The following is an 18,151-nucleotide window of genomic DNA, read 5'->3' on the forward strand; positions in this document are numbered from 1 at the left end:
TTGTTTTTGTGTTTTCAGGTTACAAATAAAGATGCAATTAATTCCATTCATTTTGGGCCTAAAAGCACACTTTAAGAAGACCTAGAAGATATGATTAAGCTTAACCAATCATGGTTAAGTTTAATCAAATAAAGAAAATGATTAATTCGGAATTTTTCAAATTGGAGTCAAAATCGGATTGTATTCAAATTTGGATTCTGCATACGTCTTGGTATTTTGGTCATAACTTTCAGTTCAAATATCCGATTGAGGTGATTCAAGCGGCACTGGAAACCTAACTCAAATTGCTACAAATCATTGTCAAATATAATTTTCCTAATTCGGAGCGGCGCAATGCCAAAATCCCCCCGCAAGATAGGAACGCAATTCTGGACGAATCCTATTCCGATTTGGACTTAGGTTTTCTTTATTCTAATTGGACTTGGACTTAAATCTCCGAAATTTCTAGGTTTCCTAGGGCTTCTAGGACTGACTTGCTCCCTATAAATAGACCATTAACCTTCAAGAGAAGGTGTGCTTAGTTTTAGATACAAAAATCTTCTTGGAGGCTTGAAAAGTTGAAGAGGAGATAATCCATGGCAGGAGGCCATCCTAGCACCCCGATGAGCGGCTAATTCTGTAATAGGGTATTGATGTAGCCCTTTCCAAGCACAATGGTTTGATTGTATTTAATTTCTAGATTTTCAATTTATGCATGTTGATTGTATAATTATGAGGATTGCTACAATTGATTTATGTTCTTAATTATTAAATGCAATTGCTCTTTAAATTCCAAAATCAATATTTGTGAAATTCTTCTCTTGTCTTAGAAAGTATTTTACTTTTATTGATCTCAAATCATTCTTGTTTTTTGTGATTATGAGGATGATGGTTATACAATGAGTTTAATTGACATATGATCAATAGGATTTGATAGGCCATGCCTAGGGAAGACGAATTGTACTACACCCTAGTTTAGTGTAATTTAGGTAGACAGTCCGTGCCAACCGAAGATGGGTTACACTTATTCATTGATTGTATGTATCCTGTTATAGAATTTGATAATTTATACCTAGGGAAGACGGGTCGTACCGCGTCTTAGTGGTAAGGTGGACGATCTGTGCCAACCGAAGATAGATTATGCTTATTCTTTAATAAGGTAGTTTCTTGTTTATTTATAACATGCATAGAATGAATTTATGGGATTAATTATTATTAACCATTGTTATGCGGATAGAGGTGAAGTCAATACCCTACACTCTCTCTATTATTTTATATCTCTTTTATTTTCATGCACTTTAGTTTTAAAGAAAACCAAATCAAATATCTTTTTAATTAAGTTAATTTTAATCTTTCAAATTTTGATAATAAAACCCCTGCAGTCCTTGAGGTTCGACACCCTCTCTATAGCCGTATCCTACAAAGATTCGTCCTATTGCGAGTGGTTATTTTTATAATTGATATTTTTGGTCACAAAAATAACACATCAATTTTTTTGGGGCCGTTGCCAGGGACTGCTTAACGGTTTCATTATCTAAATTTAGAGATTAATTTTAGCTTAATGATTTATTTTTCTGTTTTAAGTTGCTAATTTTAATTCTGTTTTGTGTTTTGGTTTTTATTTTTTTTAGAATTTGCAAACAGGTTCGTAAGCTGCCTTCTCTGTGACTGCGATCGAGCGCAGGTCGTGTGCGATCGAGCGCACAGACGCATTCCAACAGGAACCAAGTCAGCAGCGCTTGAGCCCTGTTCTCTTGCGCTCGCACCCATCTGCGGCAGTACGCTCGAGCGCACGTTGCCGTGCGATCGAACGCACTTGCGGCAACCTGCATCCAAAACCCTAAGTGCATCTAAGGCTGTTTGTGAGTTTTTATTTTTATTTTTCTATTGTTATTTTATGTTAATTCTATTTGTTTAGTTCATGTGGGGAGGCATTCCAACACCTCATGGACCATGTTCATATTGCTATAGTCCTTATCATCATGTTAGAGATTGTCCTACATCGGGACAATTTTCTAATTATTCTTATGAGCATATGAACAGACCGTTCTCTAGACCGGGGAATGGCCATTATTCTGATCCCCATAACCCGGCATGGAGCAACCAGTCTAATCTCTCGTGGCAAGCTCAAGCTCCTGGGAATTATGCTCCACAACGTCATGAATTGTACCATCAGGCATATCCTCAATTCAATGATCAATCCTATTCTCCTCCATATCAAGCAACTCCACAACAGATATACCAAACCGAACCACCTCCTCCGATGGGTTATGACTTTCAAGAATATCAAGAGGAGCCATCTCCCATCTACTGGCCTTCACAACAACAATACCAGGCCGCACTACCTCCCTCAGATTCTAATTTTGAGGATCGGATACTAAAAATGATAAGTGAGCTAACGGGTGAGATAAAGCAGACGGTGAAATCTCAACAGGAACGTTATACCCCTCAATTCTTCGCCGAGATAGATGCCAGGATGGAAGCTCATGTTGAACAAATCGTCAACCACCTCAATAGGATGGAAGAAGAAGAGTTTCAAAATCAGCCGGTGGCCAATCCTGATGGACACTACATGGAAGAAGAAAGTACTTCTTGTCATGAGCAAGCTATCACCACACTGAGGAGTGGAGAGGTGGTCGAAAACCACGTGGAAGAAAGGAAGGAGGAGCCAAAAGAGGAGCAAATTCAGGTCCCACAGGATCTACTTCGGAAAAAAAGCAAGGAAGCGAGCACTAAGGCTTCTTCACCATCACCTCTTATTCCCGAGATGCCATATGAGCTCCAAGCCCCTGTTCCAGGTAATTTGAAATCTTCATTTTTAGGGACAGATGACACTATCCCGGCCATTATTTCTTATGACTTACCAAGAGGCTAGGAGGATAGTCTGTTAGGGCAGTTAGACGAGGAAAAAGTGACCATCGAGAAGGATCTACCTCGATATGCTGACATTTGGAATTACCCATTTGTGGGTAAAATTTATTCTCTTTGGTCCAAGAGAAGAAAAGATTGGTGCTTTAAATTTAAACTTAAGGGTCAGAGAACACTGCGCGCATCAAGGATATGGATTTCGTTCCATATATTTTGACTAGATGAGTCAGTTTCATAAGATTGAGTGCAGGCCCTGTGCGCTTGACTCCTCATTCCACCAGGGCATATGATCTCCATCCAGGTTTATTTTATCCATTGTTATTTCATTCTTTGTTTATCTTTTTACAACAATGTGTGGACTTGATTGGTATTTGGTTGGAGTATCACTTTATTTTTAGGACATGTGTTTTTGCATTCAAGTTTGGGGGTATGATATGCCAACATCTGCTCATTCAGGTATTCCTATACTCTTGATCTTATTCTTTAGTTCTATACATACATTGGGGACAATGTATGATTCAAGTTTGGGGGTATGCAAAAACAAAACACGGTCCATTTTTGTTGTTATGTCATTCTTAAGCATATGGTTGAGCTTTGATTTTGGTTTAAATTTCATTGATAGGCTTAAAGTTATGAACACATGATCATATGACTAGGGATTTTAAGTCTTGTTACTTACTTTTGGCAACATGAGATGCTTCTTGTTTCAATTTAAATCTATCTTGAGCACACTAGCACATGTCTGTGAGGTATGAATTTTGAGACCAATTATGTTTGTTTTCAGTGTCTTGAATTCTGTTAGGTGACATATTGGATGAATAACTTTGGCATGATATATATGTATAAAATAAAAGAAAAAAATAAAAAATAAAAATTCAAGTTTGAATTTTTCGCTGAGTAACCGGACCTCTTGTCTCATTAAGCAGTGAGTGTTCGCGTCAAAAAGTGAAATTTTTTGGGTTGATTAATAAAATGGCTAGCTTAGCTTCGTAGCCTTCTTGACTCGAGTTAGTAAGTCCTTAGGGGTGTCTTTACACCTAGTGTCCTAAAGCCATTTGGTTTGGGAGTCATTGGCCTAACACTCGATACATGGGTCAATTAGAAAGCTTAAGGGAGCTAAGCATTGCAAAGCCTACCAAAAAAAAAAAAAGAAAAAAAAAAAAAATTATGTCTTAGGTGTTTCATTTGATATGAAGTCCAATGAATTCTGAGATGTTGATTTATTTATATTGGAATTATTTTGAAGCCTCATGATTATGTGTTAGTTCACTTTGCACTAATTGAAACTGGTTGTATCTCAATCTGCCATTGTTAAGTGATTTGACTTGTAATTCCTTGAAATTTTGAAGATGGAATTTATAATTTTAAGCTTGCTAATGAATGAGAACCATTATTTTTGTGATACTTTATCCTTTTGAATGACATAATGATGACAATGTTTGTGGGTATCATTCCTGGAAAACCTTCACGAGACTTCACTCGTCCTCTAAGGAATGCCTAGGGGTTTAAAAGGCTTGTTGCATATGCTAAATGCAATCGTACATCCCACGAAAGATGGACTTATCTTTTTGTTTTTTCAGTTTATTTTCTGTTTTGTATTGCTAAGGGACTAGCAATATGTAAGTTTCGGGGTGTGATAAGTGTCGACTGTTGCACATTCAAGCCCCTTAATTTGCATATGTTAATTCCTTAGCGTTGTTATTTGTTTGATTTTGTTTTGTTTTTGTATTTTCAGGTTATAAATAAAGATGCAATTAATTCCATTCATTTTGGGCCTAAAAGCACACTTTAAGAAGACCTAGAAGATATGATTAAGCTTAACCAATCATGGTTAAGTTTAATCAAATAAAGAAAATGATTAATTCGGAATTTTTCAAATTGGAGTCAAAATCGGATTGGATTCAAATTTGGATTCTGCATATGTCTCGGTATTTTGGCCATAACTTTCAGTTCAAATATCCGATTGAGGTGATTCAAGCGGCACTGGAAATCTAACTCAAATTTCTACAAATCATTGTCAAATAGAATTTTCCTAATTCGGAGCGCCGCAATGCCAAAATCCCCCCGCAAGATAGGAACGCAATTCTGGACGAATCCTATTCCGATTTGGACTTAGGTTTTCTTTATTCTAATTGGACTTGGACTTAAATCTCCGAAATTTCTAGGTTTCCTAGGGCTTCTAGGACTGACTTGCTCCCTATAAATAGACCCTTAACCTTCAAGAGAAGGTGTGCTTAGTTTTAGATACAAAAATCTTCTTGGAGGCTTGAAAAGTTGAAGAGGAGATAATCCATGGCAGGAGGCCATCCTAGCACCCCGATGAGCGGCTAATTCTGTAATAGGGTATTAATGTAGCCCTTTCCAAGCACAATGGTTTGATTGTATTTAATTTCTAGATTTTCAATTTATGCATGTTGATTGTATAATTATGAGGATTGCTACAATTGATTTATGTTCTTAATTATTAAATGCAATTGCTCTTTAAATTCCAAAATCAATATTTGTGAAATTCTTCTCTTGTCTTAGAAAGTATTTTACTTTTATTGATCTCAAATCATTCTTGTTTTCTGTGATTATGAGGATGATGGTTATACAATGGGTTTAATTGACATATGATCAATAGGATTTGATAGGCCATGCCTAGGGAAGACGAATTGTACTACACCCTAGTTTAGTGTAATTTAGGTAGACAGTCCGTGCCAACCGAAGATGGGTTACACTTATTCATTGATTGTATGTATCCTGTTATAGAATTTGATAATTTATACCTAGGGAAGACGGGTCGTACCGCGTCTTAGTGGTAAGGTGGACGATCTGTGCCAACCGAAGATAGATTATGCTTATTCTTTAATAAGGTAGTTTCTTGTTTATTTATAACATGCATAGAATGAATTTATGGGATTAATTATTATTAACCATTGTTATGCGGATAGAGGTGAAGTCAATACCCTACACTCTCTCTATTATTTTATATCTCTTTTATTTTCATGCACTTTAGTTTTAAAGAAAACCAAATCAAATATCTTTTTAATTAAGTTAATTTTAATCTTTCAAATTTTGATAATAAAACCCCTGCAGTCCTTGAGGTTCGACACCCTCTCTATAGCCGTATCCTACAAAGATTCGTCCTATTGCGAGTGGTTATTTTTATAATTGATATTTTTGGTCACAAAAATAACACATCAGTGATCCCGCTTATCAAGTAGGTCACTTCAAACTATTTGTGTTTTGTTAATACACCATTGTTCGATGGCTTAGTTATTAATAACGTCTACATGTTGTGTTCGTAGGATTATTGTGTGCACATGAAAGACATACGAGCACAGAATCAAACACCACACTACCCCGGCTTGAAGAGCTACGCAAGGGTGGCACATGAAGACGTACTACTCTAATTTATCATAACTATATGTATATGTCATATATTGCATAGTATATATACGAATGTTTCATTGATGGTTTGAACTTATTGCAAGTAATTACTTTGGGCAAGGCTCCTACGCGAGTGAAGAATTACATCAAGACCCATAGAAAGAAAGATGGTAGCTACCCAAATCCGGTGGTCGCAGAGAGAATTGTAAGTGCCTTACACCTTGTCATGAATTTTTATTTATTTATTAACTTATTGAGTTTTAACAATTATATATATAACAATGATCATGTACATGCACGAATGGAGGAGTTATTGGAAACTGACCCTGCGAAACTGGTAAATGGGCCCTAGGGGACGATTAGGTGGACACCGAATGACGCTTATGCCCAGGCGCACGGCAATAAGCCTGAGTATGCGGGTCGTGTTCGAGGGGTCAGTAAGAATATTCTGCCTACACGTGGCACCATCCACTCATACTATACACTGTCCCAAGCACGGTCGCAGAACCCTAACGGGACAATGGTCTCCCGTACTGAACTTGAAAAAGCCATTGAAGCTGAGAGGGAGAAGCACAAGGAGCAAATGGGTGTGAGGCTGGCACAGTAGAGGGAGGAGATTACTGCGACGGCGACCGCGCAGGTGACTCAGCAGATGGCTTCTCAGATGGCGGCGTATGAGGCCCGGTTTCGCAGCCTTGAGGGGTCGAGATGTATGAGCTCCGAGCCGGAGGTGACAACTATTAGGACTCCGCAAGATGCGGAGTCCCCAGCCCGAGTGATTGTGAGATCCTCAGTTGATAGCCGATCAGGTAACAATATATTCTTATTGTTTTTATTTGAGTAACACGATTATCTTACGAGATGACGATAATTTTAATGGCTAGTAATTTTGTTTGGTAAATAAACTTTGTTCGTATCTAACACAATTGTATATAACACAATTGCAACATAATATGTGTAGATGACGTAAGAGTAGAAGCTGAGGACGACGATCACAATGAAATCCAACACCAAACGTCGGCTGGACAGAAGCCTCGTTTGTCAAGACATTATACCCGTCGTTCAGCAACCTCGTGAGTATATATATAATCGAGTAGCTTATATATATATATATATATATATATATATATATATATATATATATATTATAACTCAAAATAATCTACTTTGTTGTTCTTGGTTGGTTTGGTTGTGGTTGGAGCTTTGCATATTTAATCTTATCATATTTGTTGAAGCCGCCTCATTGAATAAATATATATGTAGATGTATATGTGTTTGTGCATAGGTCGTGCAAATATATATGTTGAGGTTGTTTATGTGACAATCATTAATTTTATTCTCATTTACTTGGACGTTGCTCATCTCTTAGGACTTGATAAGATTCTATCACAAGTGTCAATTTGCTGATTGATTGTTTGTTTTATCATTTGCAGTTAGTAAGGAGAAGTCGGGAGATAATGATCATGATGATGTTCACTCGGATTTCGTCGGAGTAGTGTTTGTTTGATAGTTTTTTTGTGTATAATTTAAGGCTTAAGTTTTTTGTATTCGTGTACAACGTAAGTTGTATTGTATTTTACTATTTCCTACGTTGATGTGTATATATTTAGAGTTGAATTATTTATATATATAGTTGAATTACTATATTTAGATTGATGTTGAATTGGTAGATTATTTATATATAGATTATTGAATTATTAGATTTTGGATTAGTTGGATTATATAATGTAACTCGTATATCAAGTGCCGACCAGAGAGAATTCTAGTATCATGATCGGAGAAAATGAGAAAAAAAAAAAAATTTCCTGCCAATTTTAGTAATGTGTCAATTATGACACGTTACCAAATGGTAGCATGTCAATAATTGACACATTAGTAAACTTGAAATAGTTACGACCAATTTTTTAACCCGTGAAACACGTTACCATAGACACGTTACTAAACTTTAGTAACGTGTTAACACCATATGCACGTTACTAACGGTCCGTGACCAAAAAAATATATTCTTGTAGTGGTTATCCACAATTTCCTCACTCTCAAGTGTGGTGGTGACTTGGGCATGCTCATGATAAGAATTGTTGGAATCATCCTAATCAATCATACAGTGCCTTTCAGCCATTAGCTGACTTTGAAGCTCTTCTTCCTCTATTCTGTTGAATTTAGCAACTAGATGATTAATCTATCCTTCCAACCTTGACATAGCTTGATGAGTGAAGTTTTTAAGTTCTTGTATGTCTTTGCAATTGGTCATGGCGGAGTTTGTCAGCTCTTGTAGGAGAAGCATGTTGTACAGAAAAATTATTAAAATTATTAAACGGAAAATCCATATGTCCACCCTCACTCTTTAGCATGCAAATATCCCACATAACACATTAACCATTTTTTTTATTTTTTATTTTTGTTTTGTATTTTTAAATAAAATAAACTAAAAAAAAAATGACTAACTACCTAAACAAATAAAACTAAAATTTAAAAACTCACAAAAAGGATCAAAAATAAATTTTTGGCAAAGATCTACGAAACTGCTGCAACTGCTGCCTTTGCTGTGAGTGCGCTCGATCGCGCTGATGTGTGCTCGATCACACTTGAGTAAAGATGCGGCAGTTAACAAGTGCAGGTACGCTTGAGCTTGCTGTCTTGGCCCCGAGTGCGCTCAATCATAGCAGGGCTGCAACCGATCACACTAGCAAGGGTATGCGAAAGGTGCTGCGACAGAATTGTAAAACAAAACAAAACAAAACAAAAAAACAACAAGAAAAATCTTCTTTTTTTTTATTAGTAACATGAATAAAACAAAATAAATTGCAAAAAAATAAAATCCTAATTATAACTAGTAGAATAATAAAACAAATTTAGAAATAAATTGGTTTCAAAAATTAAACAATTCCCCGACAACGGCGCCAAAAACTTGTTGTGCAAATTTTAATACTCGCAAGTGCACGAATCGTTTGCAATATCATGTTTTGCAAGTGCGAGGTCGAACTCACAGGGAATTGTGTTTTTGAAAGATCAATTTATATCTAAACTAATTAAATCTTAACCTAGTTCCAAAAGGGTTTTGAATTTTGAAAATTAAAGGATAAACATAAACTAAATAAAATAAAATAAAAGATAAAGATACTAAGGTTTGGGAATTCACACTCACTGAATCATAACAACATACTTCATGTTCATTAATATTAATCCAAAGTTCTCCCAAATTAAATCTTATGTATGTTTTACTATGCTTCAAAAGATTAATCAAAATCATCCCATGTATCCATTTATTGCACAAATCACAAAAGGAATCCAAATTTAATGGAAATACCAGATGTATTCGAAGAACAAATCACAAGGGGTATCCAATTTTTTAAGCAAATAAAACAAAGCAATCAATTATATGAAGTTATCTTAAATCATCAAGTGTATCCTTGAATCACAACAAGATATCCAAGAATTATTTAACATATTGAAAAGAAATAAAACAATTGAAATTGAGCTTAATAAAATCGGAATAATAAAAACTTACATAAAAGTAACGTTGTTCTTCAATGGTGTGGCTTCATCCCCAACCTTAGTTGGGAATTTAACTCCACATAAATAAAACTAAAATTTAAACCTAAACTAAACTAAAGAGAAAAACTGTAAAATTTTGCTATCTAGAATTGTGTATCTTTTCTTGAATGCAAAGATGTCTATTTATAGGCTTAGGGAAGTCCTAGAAGCCCTAGTAAACCTAGATAATTCGAAGGTCTGTCTCCCAATCAAAATAGAAGTCTGAAATCGGAATAGGATTCATCCAAATTTGTGTCCTTTTATTGCGAGGCGATTTTGGCATAGTAACCGTCCGAATTTGAAAAATCCTATTTCACAACGACTTGTAGTATTTTTACTCCGATTAGAGAAATTTCACTTTAATCATTTCCTTGATTGGGTTAAACTTAACCACATCATCTAGGTCTTCTCAAAGTATGATTTCTTCCAAAATTTTGCATTTTTCCCTTTAAAGTTGTAGTTTTTCTTCAACAACCTACAAAATACTAAAAACACAAAACTAACACAAAATATTAAATAATGACACAGCTAAAGGATTAACTAATATAAATAAAGGGGTTCAAGTATGTAATATTTGGCACTCATCACTAAGTGACCTTATTTAGTTGATACTTTTTTTTATTATTCTTAAATGGATTCTAATTTGGGTTTGGGTTGGTTTGATTTTTTTTTTTTAGTTTTGTTGATTTGATGCATTGAGATTGCCAAGGCATTGGATGAGATTTCACTGCCTTTGGTGAAAGCATTTTTCATTAATTGGTTTTGTTTAGTTGAGATTTGCTTAGTCTAACTACCATTCCTTATGTTAATTAGTCCATTTGCTTTGGAGAAATTTATTTGATAATATAAAAAAGTTGTGTTGGATCAATATAAAAAAGCTTCAATAAGCTATTTATCACCCCCCCCCCCCCCCCCCCCAAAAAAAAAAAAAAAAAAAAAATTGGGCCCCCAAAACAACTAATTTCTAATAAGCTATTTTAGCTCAACAAAAAGTATTTGGGCCCCAAAAAAAATAGTTTTAATAAGCTATTTTACCCCAACAAAAAGTATTTGGGCCCTCAAAATTACTAATTTTTGGCTCAATTAGTAAACAATAATTAACCAATAAAAATCACTCGAAAACTACTCTAACCGGACCGTTATAACCGAAAACCGGTATAACCAATATTTCCGAAACAAATACATATCGGTTGATAATTGGGTAAAAAACCGTTTAACTGATTCTTATTGGTTGTTAACCAAAAACCGGTCTAACCGGACCGTTATGACCGATACCCACCCATAAGTTTCACACATAAAAAAATATAAAAAATAAAAAATAAAAAGAAAAAACAAGCTTGTTTTCACAATTCTTTGAGCTTTTCTTTTTCTTCTTTCTTTATGGATCCTATTTTTCAAATTTTTTACTCTTTTGATAACAAGTTGGATGCTATTTTAGCTTTTATGTTGAAGAAGAACGGTTGCGTGATAGAAAAGGCTCAACATCCCACCTTGGTCCTGTTTAATGCTGCACATTATCATGCGTAATTCTTTGGAAGGCCACCAACGCTTTTTTCTTTAAATATTTTGCTGAATCGCCAGTTTATCCTCTGAAGAAATTTCAAAGGAGGTTTCGAATGCAACATTCTTTGTTTGATCATATTCAAATGGCGATCAAAATTTACGAACCATATTTCGTTCAAGGAAGAGACGTTGCTAGAAGGCTCGAGCATTCTTCCCTTTATAAGATGACCGGCACTTAGGATACTTGCTTATGGAGTATTAGGTGATTTTATGGATGAATATTTGAGGATTGCAAAAAACAAACACTGCAAGATGGTATTTGAAAAAAAAAATTAAAATTAAAATAGTGATTTCAATTTATTCTGACAAGTACTTGAGGTCACCAAACAGCGATGACATTGCTAGATTGCTACAAGTGAACAATAGCTGTGGATTTTCAGGGATTTCGAATAGCATTGATTGCATACATTGAAAATAGAAGAATTGTCAAAGTGAATGGGCATGTATGTTTTTTGGTTATATTCGTGAACCAATTAATTTTGGAAGTCGTGGCGTCATACGCTCTTTGGATATGACATGTGTTTTTTTAAGTCACTAGAACCTTTTTCTCTCATTACTATTAATTGAGTAGTTGACCAGAGGAGCAGGCTCTTTAGCAAGCTCGGTAAATAGAGAAGAATGTTCTAGGACATTGATATCATTAAGTAGTTTTGGTAACTTAAAAAACGCATGTCATATCCAAAGATTGTATAACGCCACGACTTCCAAAATTAATTGGTTCACGAATATGACCAGAAAACATACATGCCTACTCACTTGGACAATTCTTCTATTTCCAATGTATGCAATTAATGCTACCCAAAATCCTTGGAAATCCATACCTTTCGTTCACTTCTAGCAATCTAGCAATATCATTGTTGTTTGGTGACCTCAAGTACTTGTTAGAATAAATTTTTTTTTTTTTGACATGTCCACACAAGGGAAGGGGGAGGGGGGATTTGAACTAATGACCTCTGCTTCATGAGGCATGGTTCATAGCCGATTGAGATACCCATTGGGGACACTTGTTAGAATAAATTGAAATCATTGTTTTAACAAATTTTTTCAAACATTGTGTTGAAGTGTTTGTTTTTTATAATCCTCAATTATTCATCTATAAAATCACCTGATACTCCATAAGCAAGCATCCTAAGTGTCGCGATCATCTTCTCAAGGGAAGAATATCCAATCCTTCCAGCAACATCTCTCCCTTGGACGAAATATAGTTAGTGAATTTCTATCGCCATTTGAATACGATACAGAGAACGTTGCATTTGAAACCTCCTTCAAAATTTTTTGAGAGGATAAACTGGCGATTTAGAAAAATATTTAAAGAAAAATGTGTTGGTGCCCTTCCAAAGAATTACGCATGATGAATATGCAGTGCTGAACAGGACCAAGGCGGGATGTTGAGCCTCTTCCATCACGCAACCGTTCTTCTTCCACAGAAAAAGCTAAAATTACATCCTAACTTGTTATCAAAAGAGTAAAAATTTTTGAAAAATAGGATTCATAAAGAAAGTTGAAAAAGAAAAGCTCAAGGAATTGTGAAAGCAAGCTTGTGTTTTTTTATGTGTGAAACTTCACAATAAGTTGGCCTACTTATACCTAAATTAATCAAATGAATATTCTTATAATATCCCTAAGAATATTCTATTACAATTATCAAAAAAAAAAAAATTATTATAATATAACTAAGAATATCATCAGAATATTCTGTTACAATTCTAGCTAAATTAATCTCTAAAAATATTCTATTACAATTCTCAAAAAAGGAATATTATAATAATACACTTAAGAATATTATGAAAATATTTTGTTATAATTTTAAAAAAGAAATATTCTCACAATATACATAATGATATTACGAGAATATTCCATTAAAATTTTCAATAAAAAGATATTCACATAAATATGATTGACATTATTATGAGAATATTCTATTAATTAATACTTAATGTTGACAAATAAGACCGTTGAAAAATATAATCCTTATAAATACAATCGTTTCAAAATATTACGGTAGAAAAATGATGACCGTTGAAAAATCATTGCATTAGAAAAATGACGGTTGAAAAAAATATAATAAATAAAGAAAAAAAGTACAATTCTCACAAAAAAAATAATAAAAAGGACAATTTAAATAATATAAAAATATATATATATATTATCCAATGTATTATTAGTTATAAATGGTGCTTGCAAAACTAATTAAATGTTATACGCAATATTTTTTTTATATATGCCACATCTCATTTAAAACTAATTAAATGGACTCTATATAAATTAATAGATGACCTATTAAATTTGTAAGAAAATATATGGGAATATATAAAAAATTTATTGTACCTCCCATTTCTCTTCACGAAATTAGAAAAAAACTGAATTTTGTTCGGTCATTTCTGCATAAAAATATTCGTTCTTGCAGACTGATTATTGGGCATTTGTATATACCATCGTCTTCTTCAGCTCCATTTGCCACAGAACTGCTCTCTCTCTCTCTCTCTCTCTCTCTCTCTCAGAATAACAAATTCACAAGCTAATTAAAACTGCTCTCTCTCTCTCTCAGAATAACAAATTCACAAGCTAATTAAAACTGCTCTCTTTCTCTCAAGAACAAATTTCGCTTTTACTCCGGTCACTGCTCTCTTTCTCTCAAGAACAAATTTCGCTTTTACTCCGGTCACTGAAGGTTTGTATAAATTTTGGGGTTTTCTTTCTAATTTTGGGGTTTTCTTTCCATTCAATCGTCTTCTTCGGTTTTTAATTCCACCCCAAATATTGGGGTTTCTTTCTTTTGTTGTAGTTATTGTTGTTGTTGTTGATTATAATGTAATGGTTGTGGTTTTGTTTCGATTGACTGGTGTGATTATGTTTTCAATGTATGATTTTGTCGTGTATTTGTTAATCCATAGCCGAAGATGTTAGGAGAGTCGGTGCAGAGGATTAGGCCCGAAGTGTTGTCATGGGCAAGATGTTAAAGTGCGGAGGATTAGGCCTGCAGTGTTGTCAGTCCCCCCCGAAAGAATCCCCAAAATGTCCTTCCTCGATGAATTTCAAGCCAGTAAGCTCCCGCTCTCTAATATTCGCATTGCACGATTGTACCAAAACCCTAATGCGAGATTTCGATGATGACATTTGCTATAATTGGGGGATTCATCCCCATATACTGGTATAGTGTTTTGGTTTTCTTTGGTTGTTTTATAACGTTTTTTGTTGAGTTTTGATTTTGAAGCATGTTCTGGTTTTCTGCTGTTTCTATACAGAAGTGCAAAGTGGCTTACTTCTTGTTTTGAAATGAATAGTAATTCGTCAAAAAAAAAAACGAGATTTCGATGATGATTTTTTTTTTTTTTTTTTTTAACGTTCTTTGTAAATTTGTAATGTTAAATGGAAAACACACGCACATAGTTTGTATTAATCTACTATTAACATTTTTTTGTTTCCATGTTGAATGATATGGGTCTCAATCCGGTGCCAATCTACGCAGATTTGGACTCTCTGCCCGGCATTCTGCAAAAGAAATATGCCTTGTTGCGTGATCTAGATAAGAGTTTACAAGGTTGATAGCTTATGATTATATATTCACCTTATTAACTAAATTTTAGAGTTTGCTTGTATTTTCTGAATTCTAATACTTTCGTGCTATTTTTCTTATGTATATGAATAGATATCCAAAGACAAAATGAACACCGCTGTGAACGAGAAATAGAGGAAATCAGGAGAGGAGTTAGGTCTGGAAATGTTACACCCAATACTTCATTTGTCAGATTCTCAGATGATGCACTTGATGAGCAAAAGCACAGCGTCAGGATTGCGGACGAAAAGGTGGCCTTGGCTGTTCAGGCATATGATTTGGTACATTTTGCATTTTATCTTTATTAACCAATCAGGGATTCTGGTGGTTATGCCATTCTGGGCTTTTTTGTTGTGGAATCTGTTGCTTCCAAGTCTTCTGTTTGTGTATTTGTGATTTCTCTTTCCGAGGAAATAAAATTACTTATTTAAAAAAAAAAAAAAAAAAAAAAAAAAAAAAAAAAAATCTCTTTCCTAGGAAATATGTTATTGGGCTAAATCATGGTTATGAAGAGGCTCCAATTTTTATATTCTACGTAATGACATTATGCATTTGTGTGCGCACGTGCGTGTCATAGAGATGAAACTATGTATGGTTTAATGTATATTTGCATTGAAATTGTATCTTTGTGATAATATTATATTTGTGTTACTTATGAGTGCTTGTTGGATCTCATAGAGCTTAGATGTAATGTCTGCCTTTCTTGCACTATATTTTCTATGCCCATGTTTTGAGCATAATAATATATTCTGATAACATATTGCTTCATGTCATGAGTTAGACGTATTGGAACTGATTGTGGCTTGTAAGAATTTATTTGACATATGTTCATATCAATGTTTAAGATAGTAGTATCTACCTATTATAAGTGGTATCTTGGGTGATTTTTTGCTTGCCCTTTACTGCACAATAACATAAATGCGATACAGGATTTAAATGATATTTACTGCACAATAACATAAATGCAATATGTGGTTTAAATGATATTTTCATCAAATAATAGCAATTTATTCTTCCGCTTAGTTACTTTATTTTCTTCTCTTCCTGTTTTTTATCAGTTGTATGTGTGTTAGTAACAAACAAGCAATGAATTAAGCTGTCAACGCCAGAAAGCCGTTGCACTTCAGTAACATGCAGTAGTTTGATTGCTGGTTACAGGCACATAAAATGTCACTTTTTTGCTTGGAAATTGAGATTTATTTCAGCATTCTCTTTAATATTTAACTTAGTGAAAGAAAGATCATCTGCTTTCTTCAGTGTTCGGTAAATATTAGAAGAAAACACTTGAAGCCTTAAAGTTTGGACCTTTCTGATTGATTTATTAGCCACTTGAACTAGATCCAGGAAATGATAGCCACCCATAGGATAGGTAACGCTGCCTGAATAAATTAGCTTTTAGTTGCTAATGGGGCAGTGACAGGAGTTTCTAATTCATTATTGATTTTGTGGCCTCACTTACGAGGTTAAAACTTGCATGTCTTAATTTTAGGTGATTCTTATTATTGCACCAACTGTGAGGAATATAATCTTTCCGAATTTTTGAAGGAATTAGGTTCGGTTTCTATGATTGATATACTTTGCTGATTGTGTTTATTCATAAAAATGATTCAGGTAGATACACACATTCAGCAACTTGATCAATATTTGAAAAAATTTGATGAAGATCTTCGACGCGGTACGTACTAATTTTCCATTTCTCCTGATTTAATAACATGTATAAACTTTTATACGCTTTCACAAGTTTAATGGTCTGTGAATACTTAAAGCATTTCCACATTTGCTACGAAAGTTTTCTTACACAATATTTGTGACAGAGAGAGAGGCTGCTGCTGCAAGTGCAGTGCCTGCTCCAAGTCTTGATGGTAGCACAAAAGTTGGAAGAGGGAGTGAAGGTGGCAGAGGAGGGCGTAAGAAGTATATATCTTGCCCATATGCTCTTTTATAGCTAGTTCACTTTCCTAGTAGATTACTTCACATCTGCATATATTTTTAGCTTAGGCTTTTGACCCTGATTTATGTTTTCTTCTTCTAGAAGCACTTTGTTGAATGTTTATTGAAGTAATTTATGTTTTAGTGGCTTTCTCCTAAATTACTTCATATATATGACATGAAGAGGAATGGGATCCACTATTTGATTCTTTTCCTCCCAAATATAATTGAATACCAAAATATTTTAAAAGGATGGAGCGTATTTCCTCCAACAATAAAAAGACAACAAGAAGGGAGGAGAATGTTAGGACCATGCAATAATACAAGAATAAGAGCTGAGTGGGAAGAGTAGCCTTTTTGCAGCCCTTTCCATTGATTTTCAAACAGTAATAGCTTCTCTACATCATATTTGAGTATGTGTGGGGGCATATATATTCAACCTACTCACCAGAAGACATACTCAATGATTAAAAATAACCTATTTCTGTCAGAACACGCCAAGCAACAGCAGCAGCGGCCGCAGCGGCAACTACAGCATCAAATCCTACTGGTATGGATTTAGATCTACCAGTGGATCCAAATGAACCCACATACTGTTTCTGTAATCAAGTCAGCTATGGGGAGATGGTTGCTTGCGATAATCCCGATGTATGTAATCCCTTTTCTCTCTCTCTCTATATGTATATATTAGTCTCAATTTCTTATCTGATGAAAGCACCTGCCTTTTTCAACAGTGCAAAATAGAATGGTTCCATTTTGGTTGTGTTGGTCTAAAAGAACAACCAAAAGGAAAATGGTATTGTTCGGATTGTGCTACAGTGAAAAGTCGTCGTAAAGGTAGATGAAGCTGGAAAGCTGTTCAGGGCCCTCTGTATTTCAGATTTGTACGGCTGTATTGTGAAATATAATTTTAGTGGATCTATTATGTAGATTTAACTTCATTTTTAATTTGTCTCTGCAATTGTTAAAATTTTACTTTCAGATTTAGTTAGAAGTATCTTTTTCGTTTACTGGGAGAACTTATGTGTGAGGACGAGGTAGAGGCTTTTTTGTGTTCATTTTACAAACTTACTTAATCCTTTAAACTACCGCTCCTTTTTGGATATCCAAAAAGAAAACAGAGAGGGTATCTAAAATTGTCTGTATCAATGCTTGTCTTAAATTTGATCTCATTCAGTATTAAATTATTTTAGAAATGCTGTGTTTCCAATTTTGATGCAAAATCCAAATGGCCTAAATTTGATCTCATCACCAGCATATCGATATCAAGCAGTCAAGTTAAGGTAGAAAAAAAGAACCTGTGTCAATATAAATTATACTCCGCAATAATATGTACCCTAAGTAATTTAT

General features: G+C 34.4%; 1 protein-coding gene and 1 pseudogene across 2 annotated transcripts; one reads left to right on the forward strand and one right to left on the reverse strand.

Moving 5' to 3' along the window:
* Positions 1-11,850: 11,850 nt before the first annotated feature.
* LOC148586906 (uncharacterized) lies at positions 11,851-12,719 on the reverse strand (annotated as a pseudogene).
* A 960-nt stretch (positions 12,720-13,679) lies between these two features.
* Positions 13,680-17,966, forward strand: ING1 (RING/FYVE/PHD zinc finger superfamily protein). 2 transcript variants are annotated; one of them, XM_088515055.1, is made up of 8 exons: positions 13,680-13,987; positions 14,211-14,359; positions 14,759-14,857; positions 14,966-15,153; positions 16,484-16,547; positions 16,687-16,786; positions 17,293-17,449; positions 17,536-17,966. In XM_088515055.1, exons 2-8 carry the CDS (start codon positions 14,332-14,334, stop codon positions 17,644-17,646), a joined length of 747 nt encoding a protein of 248 aa, XP_088371181.1. In that variant the 5' UTR covers positions 13,680-13,987; positions 14,211-14,331; the 3' UTR covers positions 17,647-17,966. The 2 variants fall into 2 exon arrangements, with proteins under 2 accessions (XP_088371181.1, XP_059444890.1); XM_059588907.2 differs by having other exon boundaries at positions 14,786-14,857.
* The last annotated feature ends 185 nt before the right edge of the window (positions 17,967-18,151 follow it).

The sequence above is a fragment of the Corylus avellana genome, chromosome 3 (assembly GCF_965113065.1).
Source record: "Corylus avellana chromosome 3, dhCorAvel1.hap1.2, whole genome shotgun sequence".
Taxonomy (NCBI): domain Eukaryota; kingdom Viridiplantae; phylum Streptophyta; class Magnoliopsida; order Fagales; family Betulaceae; genus Corylus; species Corylus avellana.